The sequence below is a fragment of the Vombatus ursinus genome, unplaced genomic scaffold, assembly GCF_900497805.2.
Source record: "Vombatus ursinus unplaced genomic scaffold, bare-nosed wombat genome assembly UNPS02014798.1, whole genome shotgun sequence".
In the NCBI taxonomy this organism is placed as follows: Eukaryota; Metazoa; Chordata; class Mammalia; order Diprotodontia; family Vombatidae; genus Vombatus; species Vombatus ursinus.
Genome location: NW_020954576.1, coordinates 53,613,322 through 53,637,798, shown reverse-complemented (window position 1 = coordinate 53,637,798; position 24,477 = coordinate 53,613,322). Strand labels below are relative to the sequence as shown.

The following is a 24,477-nucleotide window of genomic DNA, read 5'->3' as shown; positions in this document are numbered from 1 at the left end:
AGGTAGAGAGGGCGCCGAACGGAGGGGAGGGGCAGCCCAAGCGCAGGCGCAATTGGATGACCGCTCCCGGCCTGGCCGCGTGCAGACGCTTGCACGCCTGTGTCTTCCACGCAGGCGCCTTAGCACAGGCGGTTGATTGGTTGGTGTGTCAGCGCGCAAGCGCAACAGCTCCTGGGTGGGGCTCTGGAAGCGGGGAGGGTTTATGCTTTTGTTTTACATAGCAGGTGAGTTAACTGAACCATCTCCTCCGACTCTACCTGGCCTCTGAAGAGCTAGGAAGACATAACAGCCTTCAATCAGTCAGTTCGAATCCAGCAAAGGTGAGGGAATGGGCTGTGGGGGAGACGTCAACCGGCATTTGAGACAAACGTGACGTTTTTTCGCAGGGTGATATGGGAATTGTAGTTTTCAGGACTGGATAACGGTACATTCCCTGTACATGCTGGGATTTGTAGTTGGTTGCCCAGTTAGCTTTGTGACCGAATCTTTGCCTTCTTAGGATATTGCTGTTTACGAGATAACCAGTAATAATAACTCATAATTATATACCACTTAAAAGTTTACAATGCACTTTTCTTACAAAAGCCTTGAGAGACGTGTAATTGGAGCAGCCTCATTTCACAGATAGTCAATCAATAAGTATTTATTAAGCACCTAGTGCTGGGCTCTGTGCTAGGCGCTGGGGATACAAAGAAAGGCAAAAACACAGTCGCTTCCCTGTAAGAGCTCACCTTCGAATGGGAAAGACAACATGCAAGCCACTGGGTACATACAGGTTTATCTGGGGGGAGGGAGGAGGAAGGCAGAAGGCATTTGACCTGTCTTGAAGGAAGCTAGGAGGTGAGGGAGAACAAATCAATCAATCCATAAACATTAAGTGCCCACTGTGTGCTGAGCATTGTGGTAAGCAATGGGCATGTAAAAAGAGGTAAAAGATAGTTCCTGTGCTCAAGATGTTTACAATCCAACAATTGAGACAACATAAAAACAAATCAAGCTATATGCAGAATAAATAGGAAAACATTAATAGAGGGAAGGGTTTGGGTAGGACTTCCAGCAGAAGATGGGGTTTTAGTTGGGACTTAAAGGAAGCCAGGGAAGTCATTAGGGAAAATTGAGAAGAAATAGTCTTCCAGCTATGGGGGAAACCAAAGAAAATGCCCTAATTTGGGAGATGGGAGTGTCTTGTTCAAGGAACAGTCAGAAGTCCAGTGTCACTGGATTGAAGAGTACTGGCTTGGAATAAGATGTCAGAAGACTGCAAAGGTAAGAGAGGGCTGGGTTATGAGGGGCTTTGAATGACAAACAAAACATTCTAATTTATTGAGTAGAGGAGTAACATGGTCAGACCTGTGATTTAGGAAGATCACTTTGGTGGCTAAAGGGAGGATGGCTTATAGTAGAGAGAGACTTGGTTCAATAAGACGCATCCATAGACTATTTCAGTAATAGGGAAGGTAGAAGAGGAGGAAGATAATGAGTTCTGTTTTGGACATGTTTAGTTTAAGATGGCTATTGGAGATCCATTTTGAGCTGAAAGGCAGTTGGAGATGTGAGATTAGAGATCAGCAGAGAGTTTGGGGCAAGATAGGTAGATTTGAGAATCATTAGGGTAGAGATGATAATTAAGTTCTTGAAAGCTAATGAGATCCCCAAGTGAAGTGGTATTGAGGGAGAACAGAAGAGGGTCAAAGAAAGAGTGAGGCACATCTACCTTTTGTGGGAGTGACCTGCATGAAGATCCAGTAAAGGAGACAGAGAAGGAGAGGTCAGACAGGTAAGTGGAGAATCAGGAAAGAGTGGTGTTTCAAAAACATGGAGAGAAGAGAGTACCAAGGAGGAGACAATGATCAACACTGTCAAAGGCTACTGAGAGGTCAAGGAGGATAAAGTTTGAGAAAAGGCTGTCATTGGATTTGGCAACTAAGAGATCATTAGTAACTTTGGAGATGGCAGTTTTCAGTAGAATAATGTGGGAAGCCAAATTGTAAGGGGTTAAGAACAAAGTGAGAGGAGACAAAGTGGAGGCACCTATTGTAAAAAGTCTTTTTGAGGCTTTTAGCCACAAAGGGCAGAAGAGATATAGGACTATAGTTAGTGGAGATGGAAGGATTAAGTGGAGGTTTTTTGAGGATGAGGGAAGACATGTGCATGCTTGTAGGCAGTAAGGAATGGGCCAGAGTTTAAAAATAAGTGTTAAGAGTGGGGAATAACAGAGCAGCAGTCTGTTGGAGGAGATGAGATGGAATGGGATTGCTTAAACAGGTAGAGGGTTAACCTTGGTAAACACTAAGTTCATTTCATCATGTGAAACAGGGGTGAAAAGGAGGTAATGGCAGAAGGCATCTGAGTGATAAGAGAGCAGGAAGTAATAGGAGAAGAGGAAGGGTTGAGAAGAGGGAGCTCATGGTGAATAGCCTCAATCTTTTTCTGTAAAATAGAAGGCAAGCATCTTAGCTGAGAGGGTGGTGGGAGGGGAACCATGAGAGGTTTGAAGAGGGATGAAAAGGTTGGGAAAGCCACTGTGGAGAGCTGGACAGTGAATGGGTAAGGGAAGCCTAGTAGGATTGCCTAGCAACATGAAAAGGACATTCTAGGCTTGGGGAACAGCTAGTGAAAATGCATGGAGTGTGGAGGTGGAGTTACTGTTCCATGAACTGCTACAAGATAGTAGGATTGTAGAATACATGAAAGAGAAAAAAGTGTAAGAAGACTGGAAAGATGGAGAGGAGCCAGGCTGAAAAGGGCCTTCCAAGACAAACAGAATAGTTTCTATTTGATCCTGGAGGGAATAGGGAGCCCTTGAGGTGTTTATTCAGTAATGGGGTGATAGGTCAGACCTGTGCTTTAGGCAGATCCCTTTGGCAGGAGGGACTGGATCAGGGAGAGACTTGAGGTGGATACCAACCAGCAGGCTATTATAATAGCCCTTGGTCATGTGATGAGGGCCTGTACCAGAGTGGTAGCTGTGTGAATGGGGGCTCACATGTTTGGTGACTTGCTTGCATGGTCACAGCTAGTAAATGTCAGAACCAGAATCCAGGCTTCTGTAAAAGTAAATGATGGTAATAATATTTCTTATTTGTGTAGCTATTTGTACTCTTTGGTATTAAGTGTTTTGAGGAACTCTGAGAGGCAGCCTGCCAAGGTGGGTAGAGAGCTCTCTGGAAGTGAGGAAGACCTGGATTCATCTCTGATACATCCTGGCTGTGTGGCCCGGAGCAAAGCACTTAACTTCTCAGTGTTTTAGTCAGTTCTCTAAGATTATAAAGTGCAGATAAGGTGTTGACCTGCAGAGGCCAAGTAATTTCCTCACCTGGGAATTCTCATACCAGTAAAAATCACAGGTCCAGTCCCTGTTCTCTGTTTAAGTCTCCCAGATCATCTTCTCTTTTTGTTGCCATGTACTGAACTATTGGTCCTGTGAAAAGGCTATGTAGGGATGGTTACGGAGGTTGCGGGGATCATGGCAGCACTGTTTTCTGTTTCCTCGTAGGATAGAAAAGGAAGGAAGGAAGGGTTGATATTGCCAAAGTTAGCTAGCCTAGAGTTCTTAGCTATAAAGGAAGACACTGAGAGCTATGGGTAGGGTGTGATTTACAGAAATGTTCCTTTCAAGAGTCTTACAAATCTGAGTTGGGATAAGTACACATGCCCAGAAGCAGGAAGGTAGTACTAGTAGTCACCTCTGGATTATTTTGTATTAGTAGAGTGAAGGTGAGGCAATGATACTTCCCAAGTAGTAAATGATACAAAAATTGTTTATAGACTTTATAATGTAGTCACAGATGTGGAAATACATAGTATCCTCCATGTGGTGGCTCCCTCCCAGGGAGAATGGCTTAAGATCTATCAGGGTTATGGAGAGGAGGGTTTGTAATTGACTGAGAGTTCTATGTAGTTGTGATAAGAATAGTTGAAGTAGTACAGAAATGATATGTTATCCAACCCAGTGATATGGCTATTCTTTCTCAGGAACCAGAACTTTGCTAATCAGATGGAGAAGCCAAAAAGTAACTCTGCCAAAAGAAAAGGTAAGTGGTCTGGAAGAGGTCCCCTCTTCTCCTTTGAGTCCAAGGCCCTCCTCATTATACCGTAATGGTATCTAATCTGCAGTTGGCCGGGTGGATGTACATTTTTTTCTGCCATGTTTATTTGCACATTTTCACTTTTGCCGTGCCTTCTCCATTAAATAGTCATACCCCAAAGGATACTGTTACTTCTTTTGTACGTCTTCAGTGTACCTACTAGGAAGCTTTTTTTTTCCCCCGGCAATCAGGGTTAAGAGATTTGCCCAGTGTCACACAGCTAGTAAGTGTCAAGTGTCTGAGGCCAGATTTGAACTTAGGTCCTCCTGACTCCAGGGCTGGTGCTCTAACTATTGCACCACCTAGCTGCCCCTCTAAGAGGCTTTCTTAGCACTGATCAGACGCATGCTAGTAACTCAGGCCGTCAGATGTTAGAGTATAGGTAGGCTGGTCCAAGTTAGTGATAACCTGGGATGACCTCTGGATAGGCATTCTGTGAAAAGTCTGAGACAAACACTGCTCCAGATTTCCAAGAACATGGCTGTATACAGGCAGGGAAGAGTGGAACCTTGTTCTGAGATTTGCCATATCTAAGCCAAAGTCACACATGTAGGTAATGAATACATGATTTGCATGATGTGAGATGCGTCACAAAGCTGTTTGCTAATTTCGGTTTATCCATAGCTTGGATTCCCTCATTTGTCTCTGGTACCTTAGCTGATTCTTCCTCTAGCTCAGTGGCCAGTTTGAAAAGGGGAATGTGTCAAGCTAGAGGCCTGGTCTAAAATCAAACCAGTGCCCTTTCCCTACCATCTCAACTTTTGGGGTTCAATCTAGAATTAAAAACTGAAAGAACTGGATTTTTCCCTTCTATTTTTTTTGGTAACACCTTCCCCCTCCCTCTCAACCCTGTTCCGTTCTATAACCTACATTGGTAGTTGAAAAATATGACCATTTTGTGTAAATGACTCCTCAAACTATTCATCACAGCAGGAAAGGCACTCTTAGTAATAGCTAACATTTATATTGCACTTTAAATTTTGCACACTGCTTGATGTACTAAGTTGCCAGCTACTTGATGTATTCATGTGATCTCACAACAGCCCTGTGAGGTAGGTGCTGTAGGTAATGTTATCCCTCTTTTACAGATGAGAAAACTGAGGTTCAGAGAAGTGAAGTGATTTGCCCATGGTTGTACAATTAACGAATATCAGAGACAGATTCAAACCCAGTTCTCACTTGACTCTTTGTTCTTCTTTGAATCTAGTGTTCTTCCCCTCCATCATGCTATCTCTCAAAGTGAAGGCTTATGGGTAAAGTGATTTAAATTGTTCAGAGAAATATTAGATTTACATTTCGGAGTGATGATAAGAGATTCAGAATCTGAACAGAAATTAATCTAAATTTCATCTCTTCTGTCTTCTGCCCACCTTGTAGTAAATAGTCAAATGGCCAAAGATAGCCCAATCTGGAAGAAGAAGAGGCCTAGAGAATTTACAGACTAGGTGGTCACTTCTCTGAGTGATTTAGGAGTTAACTATATAAGCTTTAAGAGCTAAGACTTTGGGGATGCTCTGTATAGAAGAGTTTTGTGAGGTCCCCTCCAGATATGGGGCACACCAAGTCAGGTACCCATTTATGTATCACCCTATCTCCTATTTCCTTTCTCTGCCTCCTAAGAGTAGAGAAGAGTATAACTGTAGCCAACATACAGAATGCTGTCTTGACACGATGTGCCATGAAAAATAAGCATGGAGGAGGATAGAAAAAGAGAGTGTATTGATTTTACCAGGTTCTTCTACACTTGGGTTAAAAGGATCAACTGCACAAGTATAGGACAGGAGAGACATGGCAAGAAAACTCTTCTATGAAGAACAATAAACCACCTGGTGGTATTAGTGAACTCTAATCACAATAGTAACAATATAATAATAATACTCTTTGGTGTAATAACCAAATTAATGTAAGGGTAGGGCCCCTTTTTAGGAGCAGTGTGCATAACTGTTAGAGAACTGGCCATGGAACTAGGAACACCAGAGTTCACATCATACTTCTTACATATACTGGCTGTGTGTGACCGTAGGCAAGTCACTTAACCTCAGTCTGTCTTAATTTCCTCGTCTGTAAAATGGGGATAATAATAGCACCAACTTCCCCCAAGTAGTCATAAAGACTAAATGAGATAGTATCTGTAAAGTACCTATCACATAGTAGGCTTTATTGCTTTTTTTAAAGGGAGAATCCACTTCCTCCTGAGCCAATCCATTCTACTTTTGATCAGCTCTAATTGTTAGGAAGTTTTCCTCTACATTGAGCCTAAAACCTAAATCTGTCTCTCTACAACTTGCTTAATTCTGTCCTCTGGGGTGAAGCAGAAGGATGCTAATCCTTCCAATTGATAGCCCTTTCTTACTTGGAGACTGTTATCTCCCCACCCTTTCCCCCTTACTTTTTTGCTGGCTAGTTCCTTCAACAAATTCTCCCATGGCATATCCTGTAGTCCTGTGACCCTGATGCTTGCTCTTCTCTGGATTTGTTCCAGTTTTTCTCTGCTTTTCCTAAGAAGTGCTCCAGATATGATCTGAATGAAGGCAAAGGAGAACATTACCTCTTGTCCTGTCCAGAGGCCTCTCTTAATGCTCTCTAGAACAGTATTCATTTTTTTTTTTTGGTTATCATGTCATATCACTAAAAGAGAACATCACTAAAAGGCATCCAAACTGTGATTAATTAGAATGAACAAGCTCTGTCCTTGTGGTGTCCAGCTGTCTGGAACAATCTGTCCACCTCGTGATGAAATTCATCTTATTCCTCTCAGCAGAGATGTGAAGGACTACAGATGTGGGTGTTTGCTTAAATATTTTTTTTTTGTTGTAAAGAATTTTTCAGTGGTAGGGTTGGGGGTGTATATGGCAAAGGGAGATAATAACGGCTAGCTTGTGTGAAAATAAAAGGCATTAATAACATTACTTCATCAAAATCATTGAAAAAATGTAGAACAATGTAGATTCCAGGACAGGTACCTGGGCATTCCATTAGAGACTACCCTACAAAATGACATCAACAAATTTGACTCTTTGGGTTCAGTTATTCAGCTAGTTTCAAATCCACTTAATTGTATTGGTTTTTTTTTTAAATTTTTATTAATTTGTTTTGATTTATTAACAATCACTTCCATAAGCTTTTGAGTTTAACATTTTTCTCCCTCTCTCTCCCCCCCAAGACAGTGCACAATCTGATATAGACTTTAATTGTATTGTTTAACCCATTGGTTCTCAAAAAGTGGTCTGAGGACCCATGATGGTCCTTAAAACCTTTTTGGGGAGTCCATGAGGTCAAAATTATTTTTGTAATAATACAAGTATATTTTAATTTCAAGTGTGGTAAATTTGAATAGGTATAACCCACATAAGCAAAAAATCTTTGGAGTCTTCAATAATTTGTAAGAGGGTAAAAGGGTCCTGAGACCAAAAAATTTGAAAACTGCTGATCTAGCCTGTAGCTCACCATTTTGTGCACAAAGGATAGCATGACAGACTTTACATATTTTGCTGAAATCTAAGTTTACTATGTCTCTAACACTTCCCTGGCCTACCATTCTTGTCTTACTGTTGAGGAAGGAAATTAATCAGGCTTGACCTCTTCTTGATTAAGCCACGGTATTTTATTTCTCATTGCTTCCTTTTCTAAATGCTCACAAACCCATTCCTTTAATAATATGTTCTAGAATTTTACCAGGATTTAGAAGTCAAGTTCATTGGCCTATAGTTTGCAGATTTCATTCTTGTCTCTCTTTTGAAAGTAGGAAAATATCTGCTTCTCTTTAGGTTTGTGGTATCTCTCCTATTCCATAGCTTCTATAAAATGTCACTGACAATGGCTTAGGAAGGGCACCAAGGGACTTTCTGGCTATTCCTTGACTGATCTTGGGTACCAGCTCACTATTAGCCATTTTTAGTCTGTCCTTTCTCATCTCAAAATCGTTGTTCTTTTTTATTATTATTAATTGATTAATTTAGTTTTAGTTTTCAACATTCACTTCCACAAGGTTTTGAGTTCCAAATTTTCTCCCCATCTCTCCCCTCCTCCCCAAGATGGTCTGCATTCTGAATACCTCTTCCCCCAATCTGTCCTTCTTTCTATCATCCACCCCCCTTCTCTTATCCCCTTCCTCTTCTATTTTCATGTAGGACAGGATAGATTCTATGTACCTTTGCCTGTATATCTTATTTCCTAGTTGCACATAAAAACAATTTTTAACATTTGTTTTTAAAACTTTGAGGTCCAAATTCTCTTTCTTCCTCCCTCCCCACCCATTCTCATTGAGAAGGCAAGCAATTCGATATAGGTTATACATGTGTAGTCATGCAAAACACTTCCATAATAGTCATGTTGTGAGACTAACTATATTTCCCTCCATCCTATCCTGCCCTCTGTTTTTTCTGTTCTTTCCGTTGACCCTGTCCCTCCTCAAAAGTGTTTGCTTCTGATTACCTCCTCCCCCAGTTTGCCCTCCATTCTATCATCTTCCCTCTTCTCTTATCCACTTTCCCTCTGTTTTCCTATAGGGTAAGATAGATTTCCATCCTCAATTGAGTGTGTTTGTTATTCCTTCCTTAAGCCAAATCCAATGAGAGTAAGATTCACTTATTCCCTCTCACCTCCCCCCCTTCCCCTCCACTGTAAAAGCTTTTTCTTGCCTCTTTTATGTGAGATAATTTACCCCATTTTACCTCTCCCCTTCTCTGTCTCCCAGTACAATCCTCTCTCATTCCTTAATTTTATTTTTTAGATATCATCCCTTCATATTCAACTCATTCTGTGCCCTCTATATATATATTCCCTCCAACTACTCTAATACCGAGAAAGGTCTCATGAGTTACAAATATTATCTTTCCATGTAGGAATGTAAACAGTTCAACTTTAATAAGTCCCTTATGATTTCTCTTTCCTGTTTACCTTTTCAGGCTTCTTTTGAGTCTTGTATTCAAAAGTCAAATTTTCTATTCAGCTCTGGCCTTTTCATCAAGAATGCTTGAAAATCCTCTATTTCATTGCATGTCCATTTTTTTCCTTAAAGGATTATACTCAGTTTTGCTGGGTAGGTGATTCTTGGTTTTAATCCTATCTCCTTTGACCTCTGGAATATCATATTCCAAGCCCTCTGATTCCTTAATGTAGAAGCTGCTAAATCTTGTGTTATCCTGACTGTGGCTCTACCATATTTGAATTGTTTCTTTCTGGCTCTTTGCCGTATTTTCTCCTTGACCTGGGAACTCTGGAATTTGGCTATAATATTCCTAGGAGTTTTCCTTTTGGGATCTCTTTCAGGAGGTGATCAGTGGATTCTTTCAATTACTATTTTACTCTCTGGTTCTAGAATATCAGGACAATTTTCCTTGATAATTTCTTGATAGATGATGTCTAGGTCCCTTTTTTTGATCATGACTTTCAGATAGTCCACTAATTTTTAAATTATCTCTCCTGGATCTATTTTCCAGGTCAATTGTTTTTCCATTGAGATATTTCACATTGTCTTCTATTTTTTTCATTCTTTTGGTTTTGTTTTATAATTTCTTGATTTCTCATAGAGTCATTAGCTTCTATTTGCTCCATTCTAATTTTTAAGGAATTATTTTCTTCAGTGAACTTTTGGACCTCCTTTTCCATTTGGCCAATTCTGCTTTTTAAGGTGTTATTCTCCTCATTGGCTTTTTGGACTTCTTTTTCCATTTGGATTAGTCTATTTTTTAAGGTGTTATTTTAAGGACTATATTTAAAGGATCTCCTTTAGCAAGCTGTTGACTTGTTTTTCATAATTTTCTTGTGTCACTCTTATTTCTCTTCCCAATTTTATTTATTATTATTATTATCGTCTAGGCAATGGGGTTAAGTGACTGGCCCAGGGTCACACAGGTCCTCCTGAATCCAGGGCTAGTGCTCTATCCACTGTGCCACCAAGCTGCTCCTCTCTTCCCAATTTTTCCTCTACTTCTCTTACTTGCTTTTCAAAATCCTTTTTGAGCTCTTCCATGGCCTGAGACCAATTTGTATTTTTCTTGGAGGCTTTGGGTATAGGAATTGTTTCTTTGTTGTCTTCGGGTTGTTTTTTTTGCTTTTTTGGTGAGGCAATTGGGGTTAAGTGACTTGCCCAGGATCACATAGCTAGTAAGTGTCAAGTGTCTGAGGCTGGATTTGAACTCAGGTCCTTCTGACTTCAAGGCTGGAGCTCTATCCACTGCACCACTTCACTGCCCCTGGTTGTATGTTTTGATCTTCTTTATCACTAAAGTAAGATTCTGTAGTCTGATTTTTTTCTGCTGTTTGCTCATGTTCCCAGCCAATTACTTGACTTTTTAAATTCTTCGTTAAGGTAGGGCTCTGCTTCCAGTGTGGAGGCTGTACTGTCCCAAGCTTCAGGGGTTTTGTGCAGCTGTTTTCAGAGATACTTCTAGGGATCTGTAAATTTTCAGTTATTCCAAGGTGGTATGATAAAAGGAGAGGTCTTTACTCTTTTCCTGGCCTGTGCTCTATTCTGTGAGTGACTACCAGCACTCTTTTCTGCCTTGGAACTGTGAGGAAGAATTCCCTCTCCACCACTGCCACAAGCTCTGCCATGCCAGCGCTCCTCCTCACCCCAAGATTGCCATCCAGGACTGCAACCCAGATCTAAGCATGAGCAAAGCAAGAGAATTCTGCCTCAGCAACAGCAAAGAGATCTCTGCAATCCCCCTCTGATCAGCTGCTTGATCTCCCCACTCTCTGTGGGTTGAGAGCTCTGGAAGCAACCGCTGCCACTGTGACTGCCTCCCTGGGGCTGCACTAGGGCCAGGGCTGGACCACTCTCCGGTCTTACCCAGGTCCAACAAACGTTTCCCACTGACCTTCTAAGTTGTCTTTGGCGTTTGTGGGTTGAGAAGTCTGTAAACCACTACAGCTGCCCATGATTCAGTCTCCTGAGGCTTGTTCCAGGTTTGCTAGGACCTGTCTTTTCCTGCAAGGCCCACGCTGAACTGCACTCCTCTCCTAGCCTGGTGCAACAGACTTTTCCTATCAACCATCCAAGTTGTCTCTGGCTGGAAATTTGTTTCACTCTTTTTGTGGGTTCTGCTGCTCTAGAATTTGTTTACAGTAATTTTTTTACAGGTGTTTGGAAGGATTTGGGGAAGAGCTTAAGCAAGTCACTGGTTTTAATCTGCCATCTTGGCTCCATCCCCTATCAAAATCATTGTTCTTGATAGAGAAAACAAGCAAAATAAAAATCGATCAATTATCAAACCATCACTCTCAGCAGTGATGCCCTCCTTCTTTTGATATTCTTCTTTTCCCCTATATAGCTAAGAGACTGTTGTATTGTGCTGAGCTGTAGTGTTTTTGACACTGCTTTTTGAGTACTGGGCTACTCTTTTGTATTTATCCTCAGTTGTTTGCCCTCGTTTCCATCTTCTAGATGTGTCTCCTTAAAATCCAAGTTGGTCAGTTTGTTTCCCGTGCCACCTCCTTATTGGAGGCCTTCAGGCGGACGCCTGACCAGTTGTTGGGTATGTTACAATAGGAAATTTCTTCACAGTATGGGTTGAACTAGAAGGCTACTGAGGTTCTTTCCACCTCTAAAAGTATGTGATTCTGTGTAAGCATCAGTTTTTTTTTTTTTTTTTGACTAGGCAAATCGGGTTAAGTGACTTGCCTGGGGTCACACAGCTAGTAAGTGTTATGTATCTGAGGCCGGATTTGAACTCAGGTCCTCCTAAATCCAGGGCCGGTGCTCTATCCACTGTGCCACCTAGCTGCCCCCATCAGTCTTTTTAGATAGTTCCTCTTGTATTTCCTCAGAATAATTTCTGCTTGTGCCTTCAGGATTTCTTTCTTGAAAGCTCTCCATTCTTCTTATTTTTTCTTTTGGCAGTTGGGGTTAAGTGACTTGCCCAGGGTCACACAGCTAGGAAGTGGCAAGTGTTTGGTCTGAGGCCGGATTTGAACTCAGGTCCTCCTGACTCTGGGACTGGTGCTCTATCCACTGTGCCCCCTAGCTGCCCCCTCTCCATCCTTCTTGAGTCTACTTCCTCTGCCAATTATGGGGATCCCTTATATAAGTGATCATCAGATCACTTCTTTTTCTAAGCTTTAAGAAATTTGTTCCTCCCTAAATTTAGAGGTTATGTCAGACTATAGCCAGGTTTTCTTTCCTTTCCTTTCCTTTCCTATAATTAATTCTATGATGGAGTGATCACTGCCCTCAAGGCTCCCGTTGTTTTTGCTTCTGCAACCAGTGCTCTCTTTTTGATCAGTTTAGCAGTTGCCCCTTGGCCCTGTCTCCTTTCTTGGAGGATAAAATTGTAATTACTCTGTCTTGGTCAAATCACTTGTATTTTGTTCACATTTATATACCACATTTTAACAAGAACATTGATAAATTAGTACTAGGATGGTGGGGAGATTGGAAACTGGCATAGGAGGCTTATATGAAGTAAAAGATGTTTAATTGGGAGAAGGTTGAGACTTGGACAAGGGGAGATTGTGACAGATAACTTCAGATATCTGAAGAACTAAATTAAAATGGTAGTTGTCTGAGTGGAGATAAGTGGTGGGTTATGAGAGATATTGTGGAGATAGAAATAGCAACATTTGGCAATTGATTGGATATATGAGGTGAGGGGAACTGAGAAGTTGAGATGATACCAAGTTTATGAACCTGGAAGAATGGTGTTGCCTTGGACAGAAATAGGCATGTTTGAAAGAGGAGAGGGTTTTTGAGGGGAAAGATAATGAGTTCAATTTTGGACAATATAAAGTTTGAGATGTCTAGCTAGATAGTACAACCCATGAGTGCTGATGAGGTTATTGAGAGTATAGAGGGAGAAGAGAAGAGAGCCAAAGACAGATGGGCTCCCTGTCACTGGAAGTATTCAAGTGAAGGCTGGATGATTGATTGCTTGTTAGGGATGAAGTAGGAGGGATTCCTGTCCACATATGGGATAGGCTCTGAGGTTCCTCCCAATAGATTCCATGACCCTAGTATTTTCCCTTTAACAATAATCCTATTTCTGCCATTCCTTTCTCTACCAAATTTGTTGAACAAGTGGTCTGTACCTAACAGGTTAGTAGATGGAGGTCTGGCCTTGAAGTCAGGAAGATCTGAATTCAAGCCCTGCTTTTGGATATAAACCAGCTGTATGACAATGGACAAGTCCCTTTACCCTTGAGTGTCCCAGGAAACTCCCTAAGACTCTAAGTTTCCAGCAATAGTTGGGAGTTTCCACATTGGGAGTTCTGCATGCTGATGAAATCACAGGTCTATAAAAAATTCATTAATAAAAATTATTATAATACCGTTAAGTTATTACCTTTGCTTAAATTCTCCAGACTCCTACAGTCTGGCTTCCATATATCTCCAGCACTTTACTTGAACCTGTGTTCTTAAAGGTTACAGAATGTTTCAATAATTTTTTTGTTAAATTTTTAAAGTTGTTGTTTAGTTATTTTTAGTTGTTTCTGACTCTTTGTATCACCATTTGGGGTTTTCTTGGCAAAGATACTGGAGTGGTTTGTCCATTTTCTTCTCCAGCTCATTTTACAGATGAGGAAACTGAGGTCAACAGGGCTGTTAAATTTTTAGTGACTTTTAAAATTCCCCTTCTTGACTTCTCCGTGACACAACCTTGTTGATTACCTTCTCCTCTACGTTTTTCCCCTCATGCTTTTATACTAGTTTGGTTCTCTTGCCTCTTGCAGCACTTCTTTGTTGCCTTTGATGGCTCTTCCTCTTCTTCCTGTCTTCTAACTATAGGCACTTTTTAAATCTTTTTGGGATACAGACCTAGTAGTAGTGGGATTGCTGGGTCAAAGGTATGCAGAGCTTTATAGCTTTTTTGTTTAAAAATTTTCATTGTCTTTAGGATAAAAGTCCATATTTAGAAAAAGTATCATAGTTTGGGGGGGGAACCCACTGCCATTTAATAACTGTGACCTTGGTCAGTTAATTAACTTATATTTTCTGGACTTTAGTTTTTTTCATCTGTAAAATGAAGGGATTAGATCAGATTAAACTGAAGGCACCTTACAGTCTAGATCCTATTATCCCTTGAGCTTATTTTATACTAGATTTCAAGGCTGGCTAGACTCTGACTTCTAATCTTATTCCTCCTTCATCTAAGGTCCCTTTTCTTGGTATTTCTTTAATGCCCTAACAACAGTTCTGTTCCTGTGCCTTTGCTTGTACCAATTCTCCCAACCAGGAATGTAGGCCTGATTCTTATCTTGTTCATTCTTCAAGGGCCAGTCCACCTCTAACCTCTTCCATGAAGCCCTTCATGACTGCTCCAGAGGAAGGAGTGATCACTAAAGGCTTAATTCCTATAATACTTATTATCTGAAATGCTCATCTTTGCATTTGTGTGGGACAGCGATGAGCCTTACCCAAATTAATTCAGAGGCTTCTCCAGGTAGAAAGTAGAAAGGATTTTATTTTGATCTCGAGAAAGGGCGACTCACACCGAAAGGCAGTTTGATTCAAGACTGCAGGTGGTATCAGCCAAACAAACATTTTTATAGGTTCTAACTGCAACTCCTCTCTAGCCCCTACCTCTTATCCCATTGGCTGGGCTTCAGAGGGTACACTCTAAACGTGAAAAAAAACTACCCCAGCAACAGCAGAGGAAATTACAGAATCGTTACATAGGTTTCACCTGCCTCCCACTCCTTCAAGTATCCTCTTAGTACATCCTGTTTTTGTTCATTTCAGATCCTGGAATAATTTGTGGTGGTGATTATTTTTGCAACAATTTGAACATATCCATCCGGGCTATTTACAAGCTTCCTGACCTGGGCACACATATACACATATTATTATTATTAGGGGTCTTTACCTTATTTTACTTATTTAAGTTTAAATTTTATGAGGGGTTTTCACAATCTCACTCACACTTTATGAATCAAGTAATGATTCTTTCTCCATTAGCTACATAAGATGATCTTAGTCCTTTAGAGCAGTGGTATCAATCTCAGAAATAGGGGCCACTATACCTCCCTGGAGCTCACATATTGATTTAGAAAACCATATATTAATATTGTCTATGTTCTATTGTATTTGTATTTGTTTTGTTAGATATTTCCTAATGAATTTTAATCTGGTTCATATGGGGCAGCATCTGTTGCTTGTTTGACACCTTTTTGCTTTTAGAGTCATAACATGTAGAACCTTGTCTACATATATTTCATATGTGAGTATCTTCTCTTCTCCACTAGTTTGTAAGCTTCTTGGGGGCTGAGACTGCGTTCTGTACTTCATGGTGCCAAGAACAGTACTGCTTCTTCATGATAGTGATTTCTGAATTTATATAAGGAAGGCCCAATGCTTTCTGACAATGTCTTGTTGAATCTTCATGGCAAACCTCCCTTTGAAGTAGGTCCTAAGATATTATTTTTGCCATTATACAGATGAGGAAACAGGCTTAGAGAAATTAAACGATTTACCCTGAGTTCAAATGCAGCTACCTAGACAAGCATATATATATATCAGAGGCAGGATTAGAACCCAGGAATTTCTGACTCACGACCAGAATTCTCAATACGTTATACTGCCTCATTTGGTTCAGATGAGGTGTTTGACATTTTTGGACATGGCCAAAGTGGGAATTTGTTTTGCTTGACTATGCATATTTGTTACAAAGTCTTTTTAAAGAAGAAGAAAAAAATGCTTGTCACTTGAAAAAATAATGAAAAACAAAAACAAAACAAATTAGGTGTTTGATAAATTCCTGTTAAGATGGTGTCCAGGCCAGCCATCTCTTTATTTCCCTCCTTTGAACTTTCCCATCATCCCTGAGGAACATCATCATTTGGCAAGATCCTTCAGCCTTGGTACTCACACCTTCTCAGTACCCTCGGTCCCTCTGTTTAGAGGGCAAAGTGAAGAGCTTCTCCCCAGATCTTCATTTAAGGAGGTACCCTGGCCAGCCATCTCTTCATTTCCCACTCAGGTGCACTCATTTAAACTTCTCCTTTATGCCCCACCCCAGACATTTTCCCTCTCTTAGTTTTCTTTTGTGTATTTTCTTCCCCTTAGATTGTAAGCTCCTTGAAGTCAGGAATGATCTTTTTCTTATTTGTATATCTACCACTTAGCATAGTGCCTGGCAAATAGTAGCACTTAATAAATGTTTGTTGGCTGACCAAATAGAATTTTAGGTTTGATTTTCATTTTGCCAACTCAGATTTTTTTTTGTTTCTGTTTATTGTAATGACTCTTGAGGGAGGGTGTTTGAGGCCAACGGTGTTTGAGGCCTTCTTTAAGATGCCATCACACAGTCTTTAAAAAAAATTGCTATCTTTTGCTTTTATGTCACCTTCATTTCCATAAATATCTCCTCTCACTTCCTTTTGAAGAAAGCCATTCTCTTTACCAAAGAATAAGGGGGGGAGGGCATTTTAGCAAAACTAACCAACATATCATCTTAATCTGATGGTATTTTTGGTGTTCTGCACCTTGAGTCCCCCACCTTTGCAGAGGGGAGGAAAGTACATTTTCTCCTCACTTCTTCTGTTTCAGACTTAGTAATGCTAATTATATAAGATTCGTTTTTGTTAGTTTTTTTCTGATGATTCCATTTACATTGTTGATGTCACTGTATATTGTCTTCCTGATTCTGCTTATTTCATTTGCATTAGTTCATCTAAATCTTCCCATGCTTCTCTATATTCCTCACATTCATCATTTCTTATGGTGCAATGATATTCTGTTACATGTATGTACCACTATTTCTTAGCCTTTTCCCAGTTAATGGGTATCTAGTTTATTTCCAGTTTTTTACTTTTATAAAAAGTGCTACCATAAATATTTTGGTATCTATGGGACCTTTCTTTCAGCTCTTTGGAATATTTTTCTAGCAGTGGAATCTCTGAGTTAAAGGTTATACACTTTCTTAGCATAATTCCTTATTATTGTCCAGAACACTTGTATCAATCACTTCATAGATCCACCAACCATTAAAGAATCTGTGTGCCTGTCTTTCTGTGAACTCTCCAACATTGACTATTCATACCATCTTGTCCTCTGGAACCTCATAGTTCTGTAAGATCATATCCACCCTGGAAATCCTACCTCCTAGGTATCCTGTGCCCCTGGGACCCCTCCCTCCCTCTGGTCAGAGAGGAGAGAGGATGGAGACTGGAGCATTCTCCCTACATCTTCCATTTAAGGAGGATGCCCAGGTCAGCCATTTCTTCATGGCCTACTCAGCAGGACTCTTCTGGACTTCATCATTTGCCCATGCTGGGTGCTCCTTCCTTTCCTTTTCAGCTTTTTACTTTTTCCTTCTTTCAGCATCTTGTCCCATTAGACTGCTAACTCTCTGAGTGCAGGGACTGTCTTTTGCTTAGCATAGGGTGTGGCACATAATTAGGCGATTAATAAATGTTTGTTGACTGATGATTTTGCCATCTTTGCCAAATTGCTCTGTGTGTGTGTGTGTGTGAGAGAGAGAGAGAGAGAGAGGTGGAACTTCAGGTTTATTTCTGTTATTATTAGTGATTTGGAGCAATCTTTCACTGCCACACAATCTTAATTACAATGTTCAATTTTTATTGGAAGACACTGATTTAGTTGTCTCTAATTTTATTCCAGTTGAAGAGGAATGCAAACTTTTGCCTCTTTGTCGTGCTAAACCCTCCCCAAGTTTCATTCATCTTCCAGCAACCAACCCAGCCACTTGTCAAAACAATCAGTCAGCAAAGCTACCAACAGGTAACCTATAGAGAGAATTTTCCAAATAGAACAGACTTGGGGATCAAGGCTTCCTGTTGACATTTTTTCTTTTGAAAATTTTTATTTAAAAATTTTATTTTATTTTATTTTATTTTCAGTTCCCTATTCTGTCCCTCCTGTCCCTCACCATTGAGAAGACAAGAGATACAATAACCATCACACATTTGGAATCTTTCAAAACATATTTCCACATTAGCCATGTTCCAAAAGATAAAGAAAGAGAAAAAAGTATGCTTCAGTCTGCACTCTGAATCTATCAATTCTCTGTCTGGAAGCGGATGGCATTTTTCATCATGAGTCCTCCCGTTGACTTGGCTGCCAATCCTGGGTCTGTTCAGGTCTCAATTTTTAATGGACAGCTTGTGGCTTATCCAGTGCTATTGCTTCTTCTTGTCTTTATTCTTCTTTTCCTTCCTCCCCCCTCCCTACCACTTCCCCAGGTTGGGTAATTTCCCTAATTGTTAGGACCTCCCTAGGGGTAGAAGAAGGGTTGAAATTTAAATCTTACTAGATATAAGTGGAATTAATTTTTTAAAAAAGAGATAAGATAATAACAACTTATATTTCTAAAATACTTTATAATCTTTAATTTCCTTTCAATAACTCTGTTAGATAGGTAGTGCATGTATTATCCCCATTTTATAGGTGAGAAAACCGAGGCTCTGAGATATGAAGTGACTTGCCTATAGTCACAGAGCTAATAAGGGACACAGCTGGAATTCAAAACCAGGTTTTCTGACTCCAAGTCCATTGTTCTTTCCAGTACACAAGAATGTCAGTGTGTCAGATGTTCTAGGAATTCACAACACTTCACATCAATAGGGGAGGCTGAGACTGCTAGTTAAAGTTAGGTTGTTCTGGATTTAGATTAAACATATTCTCCTAATCAAGTTACAGAGTTATTTCCTGGGTCCAGGTTAAGCAGAGTGGACTTGATATGCCTGCTCTTGAGGAACTCGTGGTATAATAGGGAAGATAGCACAAACACCTCAACAATAAAAAGTAGATATGATTACCAAGGCTAATGAAGACCTGGCCATGCCTGAGGTTGTTGGAAACATTAGAGCAAATGGGTTGATATTACTGGAGGAAGTACTACAGTTAAACAGGAAAGCTGTCAGTGCTAATGGTCACTACTTATGAGGCACTGGAGCAGGGGAGGTGCCTCTCCGGTAGAGTTCTTGAAGCACATAGAAGCACCACCTTCTCTCCCCAGTTGTTCTGAGACACCGTGAGTGTGGGGGAGTTCGACGTGCTCATCTCTGCAGAGCCCCGCTGACCACAGGACGATCGTTTGTGGGGCAGCCAAAAATTTCTTTCTCTCCCCTTTTGTCCCTCTTCCCCATCCTACTCTTCTTCAGGAGTCGACATTAAAAAGCCCCAGGATTGCTTAGGTCTGCTTGAGTGTATGCACGCCAATCTCCAACTTCAAACCAAACTTGCCCAACAACAGATGGCCATCCTAGAAGATCTACAGTCCTCCATGACTCTGCTGATTCCTGGGGGGGAGGGGAAGGACTCTGTGCTGCCAGCTATACGTCCAAATTTGCTGTTGACTTGCCAACCTCAAATCAGTAAATGAACTCTGGGACCTAGTCACTGTGTATGCTTTTTTCCCTTCTCCCTCTCTAAGCCCATAGTGTAGGCTCTGCAGATTTTCTCTAGGAGATTTGGTGATCACTAACTATATTATTGAATGCCCACAGGGTACATACATATCATTGTACAAGACACTTGGGGTATATTTCAGAACAGACACAGTTTTGGGAGATCACCATCTGATATGAAAGTAAACAAAGTACTATATGAGTGTTAATTTTATTATTAATAGCGGATAAATGACAGAGAATTTTCCATGTGATCAAAGAGGGAGTGTGTTAGGGAAGATGAGTGAACATGTTCCAGAGAGACTGGACTTGAACAGATTCTCAAAGACATAAGAAGTGGGAGGCCATGAGAAGATTGGATTCATGGGGATTGTAGGGAATGAGCCAGGGAACAGCAAGAGATGAAAGGAGCAAAGTGTAGGGCATTCCAGATGAGCAGGATGGGTCACCCTAGCATAGGTGTTTGAAGGCAGCAGTCAATCAACCAGCAAGCATTAAGTACCTACTATGTGTCAGGCACAGCCAGAAGTATGTATTATTATTATTATTTTTTTTATCTAGAAGGAAGCTCTGCAAGTAACTGAAACAAGGGAAATTTTGAGCCAGAGAACAAAATATTTTGGAATGGAGAGAGGTTAGAAATTGGAAGGAAAGCATAAAGGAGGTTACAGCTGTCCAGTGTGAAATTACTATACCCCAGACAAAGAGACAGGAAGAATGGGTGATTTTAGCTACTCAGCAGAGAAATAAATGACTGCTCTTGGAGGCATGAAATACTGAGGAGCATCTAAAATTAATAGAAATTCCCAGTTTGGGAGATGTTTGGCTTTAAACAAGCATTCAGTTGCAACAGTTTTCCATATTTGTGAAGTCAAGAGGATTGAGGCTGGGTCAGCAGTCTGAGCCTCATTAAGTCATCATCTTCCTGATTTTATTGGAAGAGTGAATATTCCATTGGTTAGGTAGTCTTCCCAGAGATCAGGCTGGGGCTCCGTATTTCAGGGCATAGAGAGAAGTTGGAAAGAAGAGTTAGATAAGAATGTAGGAGTAAAGAGAGAATGGAAAAAAGACTGAGGTAATGAGGTTAAATGAAGCATCACTATGGTCTTTAAGCTTCTGAGCCCAGTACGTTAGACAAAGAACCTGCTCTGGAGTCAGAGGTGGTTCACGTCCTATCTCTGATGCTCATGCCCTGAGTGATCTCGGGCAAGTTGCTCAACCTCCCTGGACTTATTTTCTCATTTGTAAAATGAGGGGTTGAGGTGGATGGCCTCTGAGGTCCCTTCCAGCTCTATTTCTTATGATTCAGTAAATAGGAGCCTATGATCCCATGAAAGGGTATTCAAAAAGGACCCGTTATTTCCCGTCTCCTAAAAGGACACAGCAAAAGTTGGTTCTTCTTGGCAGTGACTCTGGAGGAACTAAGGGCTCGATGTCAGGAAGAACTTCTTGACTAGCTTGTTGCACTTGAATAAGGAGAAGGGATCTATCTAGACTTATTTGAAGAGAGACACCTATTGAAATTGGATTAGGCTTGGAGGTGGAAGAAAAGATGATCTTTGTAGGCCCCTTTCAACTCTTTTATTCTTTTCATTATTGTGTAAAGTCTGGTACTGTCATTTTTTCCTTGGCCAATTATTTCCCCTTCCATAGTGCCAAAGGGCAAAAAATAATTTAAAAATAATTCTGGTATATTTATCAGGAAAAGATTTAATACTAAGATAATGGCACTAATATTTTCACATGATTTAAATCATGCTAAATATAACATTCTAAATATGGTAGCATTAATTATCCCTCACTGGACAGGCCATATTGGTGGATTTTGAAAATATATTTGACTGTGAAATAATGAACTTGTACCCTCTTTTGAAGAAGAGAAATGGCACCTTAATTTTTTCTGAATTAAGTTTTTCTCCTTTGGACACATACATGGACACACTTATCTGGTGTGTTGGAAGTTAGCATTATATTACAGGTGAAATAGAATGTATGGACAGAGGGGTATTCTCTTCTGGTCGTCCTTGTCTTGTCTCAAATTTTCTTCTTCCTGAGTCCCCCTCCCCACCCCTTTCCCCAAAGAAGAGTAGGATGACATAGCAAGTAAATATAAGAGATGGATCTTAGAACTCTGGTTTTGAGGCCAGCTCTCTATAAACTATGACTCTGACTTTATACACATTGCCTCTGACTAGTTTTTTTTTGTTTGTTTGTTTGTTTTTGGAGGCATTTGGGGTTAAGTGACTTGCCCAGAGTCACAGAGCTAGTGTCAAGTGTCTGGTCTGAGGCCAGATTTGAACTCTGGTCCTCCTGACTTCAGGCCGGTGCTCTATCCACTGCGACACCTCGCTGCCCCTCTGACTAGTTTTTTAAGAAATTATAACAACTCTTCCCCCACATCCTCTTTCTTGGTAGGACATCTTAAAGATGTCTTGCTCCCTCTTTTCTAGCCCTCAATTTGACACTTCTTTTTGGAACAAGATCTTAACCCTCTGCTGAGCACCAAAAAACAAAAAAACATGGAGAGGTGCTTCTGGAATATATTTTCCTCACTCAACCTTCACTTTTTCTCGGTGATGGATGGAATTCAAGTGTGCTGATTTTCATGCTGGGGTGGCAAAGTGTGGCAGAGAAAAGGAGATAGACAGGGGATGAAACTGTGATCAGGGCTTCACAAATGCTCAATTTTGGCAGTCTACACATCTTTAGTGGTGTTTTAAGTGGGATTTACCTGGACTATGGTAGAGGAATAGAGAAATGTCTCCAGGACTTAAGTTTTCAATGAAAAAAAAGGCAGGGCTGGGGATAGAGAGGCAGACGAGGTGAATGGTACAATTTTCCTGGAGCCTTTCAGTTCTCCAGGAAATTCCAAGGTAGTATTCCAAATTCCTGCTTCCTAATTTGGCTCCCTTAGTGGGATTCACCTGAAATGAGCACCTGGTTTTCCTAGCTCTTCATTGTTTATTGCAAATGAGTAGAGTGATAGTCCAGTGCCTAGAATGCTGCACCCTTCAGCATCTTGGAGATGGCTGGTAAGGGAACAGAAGAGCCAACACAATGGCAGTGGAGGGCAGACTCTCACCTTCCTGTTTAGTTTGGGGGGGGCTTCTCTCCGAGAAGCTTCTTAACCCACTTTTGTGTCAGGTTATTACTTCATTTTCACTCAGCAGGGTAAGTAGGGTTGAACCAGGTCACTTCATTTGCCCTGGTCGGCACCCCGACTCACCACCCTGACGCCAGGAGAGGTGATGCGTCCTAAAGGAAAAGACGCATTAGTTGTTTTGCCTGGGGAGATCCAGGAAGACTTGACTCCTCAGGGCACAACTCATGTGAGCAGGGCTGTAGCCAATTCTGCCTCTGCCTCTGCCTCTGGTGAAAAAGTTATTTTTACTTAGAATCTCTGAAACCATAATAAAAAAGTAAAACCTGGAACAATTTTTTCATCATGTTCTAGTAGTGTGACATTTTCTTCGAATTGGATGGGGGATAGGGCAGGGAAGGGTCTTTCTGGGGATCTTTGGAGCTTGATGAATTTGGAAGACGGGGATGCCCCCAGACCCAGGCCCGGCCCCACACAGCTTTCCTCTCCCTCTCGTGATCCCAGGCTTCCAGCCCGCCTCCCTTAGCTGTCTCTTCCAACCTGGGATTTGGGGAACTTAGATCAGTGCTTGGGAAATGAGGGGTCGGGGGGCCCCGCAGGCCAGGCCGACTTGCAAGACAGAACCCCCAAACGAGGACCTTGGGAACTGGACGGGGGACGCCTCGGGACCCTCCCTCCAAGCAGCCCCCCGGCGCAGCCTTCCACCACCTCGGGGCCGCGCTAATTGTTGGGAAGTGCCTCCGACTTGGAGACTAAATTCGGCCCTTCGTGTCTTCCGTCCCAGCTCGCAGTTCTCGGCACCGCGGCCTAGGTACTTCCCACCCTGGTCGGCCTTCAGCTACTCTGCGGCTTTAGCAGAGGAGAGAGCGACCGGGTAACCAGGACGGAGAGAAGCGCTTCCAGCAGTCTCGGGGTGGACATCTCAGGGCTGCACCAGGATCGTCCGCAACGACGGGGAAGCGGAAAATGGAACCAGCCTAGAAACTACAACTCCCACAATGCACGGAGGTTCATGGGTGGCGGGAAGCGGTCCGTCTGCGGGAGGGACGCGGACCCGCGAGTGAGCATGCGTGTAGGAGGGATGACCGTCGCGAGCTTTGTTTTCGCCCCGCCGCCAGGCGGCGTGCTCCGCCATGCACGATCTGGAAAGGCGCGCGCCCGCCATCTGGCTCAGTGCGGAGGGGCGCCGCCACCCGGCGTGGAGAGGAATGCAGCCTCGATGATAGAAAAGGCCAGACCATAGAGTAATGTTTGGCATGGCGGCGGCGGCAGCAGCAGCAGCAGCGGCGCTTCTCTCAGCTCCCATCATCCTTTGCTCAAAAAGGGTTAAAGTTTTGGGGGTGGGGGGTGGTGTACCAAGAAGCAGAGTGGGGATGAGGGATCCGATCGTAGGCTGCTCCTTTACCTCCTTGGCTCTTCTCTCGAGGAGCTGAAGAGATGTGACCTGGGAAGGGGGGGGAGATTGGACTTTCGCTCCCCAGGGCATCAGACGGTATTGCTGCCCTCTCCCAGGACCTTCCCCTTTCTTGAGGGTAGTGACTGAAGGGGAATTCTCCCAGCTCCTTGATTGCCATTGGACTAGAATTCTGCAGTCCTTGCCTCTGAGGGAAACTGAGGCTGGTGGATTGCTGGTGTTCTGAGCTGCGGCAGGGCTGAAACTGATGTCTGCTGGGGCGGGGGGCACCAGACTGCCCAGTGAGTGGTGGGTCAGGCCACAGCTTCCATGCTGATTAGCATTGGGATCTGGCTCGTGAGAGGGTGTTTCCAGCCATGGCAAGATAGGGAGACCCAGTCAGAGAGAGATAGATTGATATCTCTCTTTACTATAGTATTACACTTCTAAAAATGACAGCCTTTTCCTTAAGTATAGGGCGTTCTGTACCAGCAACAATCTATCCCTAGATGGAGATCTCCATCCACCCATCATCTATCTATCTATCTATCTATCTATCTATCTATCTATCTATCTATCTATCTATC

General features: G+C 41.9%; 1 protein-coding gene across 2 annotated transcripts in view; it reads left to right on the top strand.

The window, feature by feature from the left end:
* The first annotated feature begins 164 nt into the window (after positions 1-164).
* RHBG (Rh family B glycoprotein) overlaps positions 165-24,477 on the top strand; it is a 57,133-nt gene continuing 32,820 nt past the window's right edge. Inside the window, exons 1-2 of one of the 2 annotated variants that reach the window (XM_027871745.1) lie at positions 165-320; positions 3,976-4,034. In XM_027871745.1, coding sequence (XP_027727546.1) covers positions 3,998-4,034 — 37 coding nt within the window. In that variant the 5' untranslated portion in view covers positions 165-320; positions 3,976-3,997. Of the gene's footprint in view, positions 321-1,129; positions 1,267-3,975; positions 4,035-24,477 lie in introns of those variants that run through there. The other variant, XM_027871746.1, reaches the window with a different exon arrangement.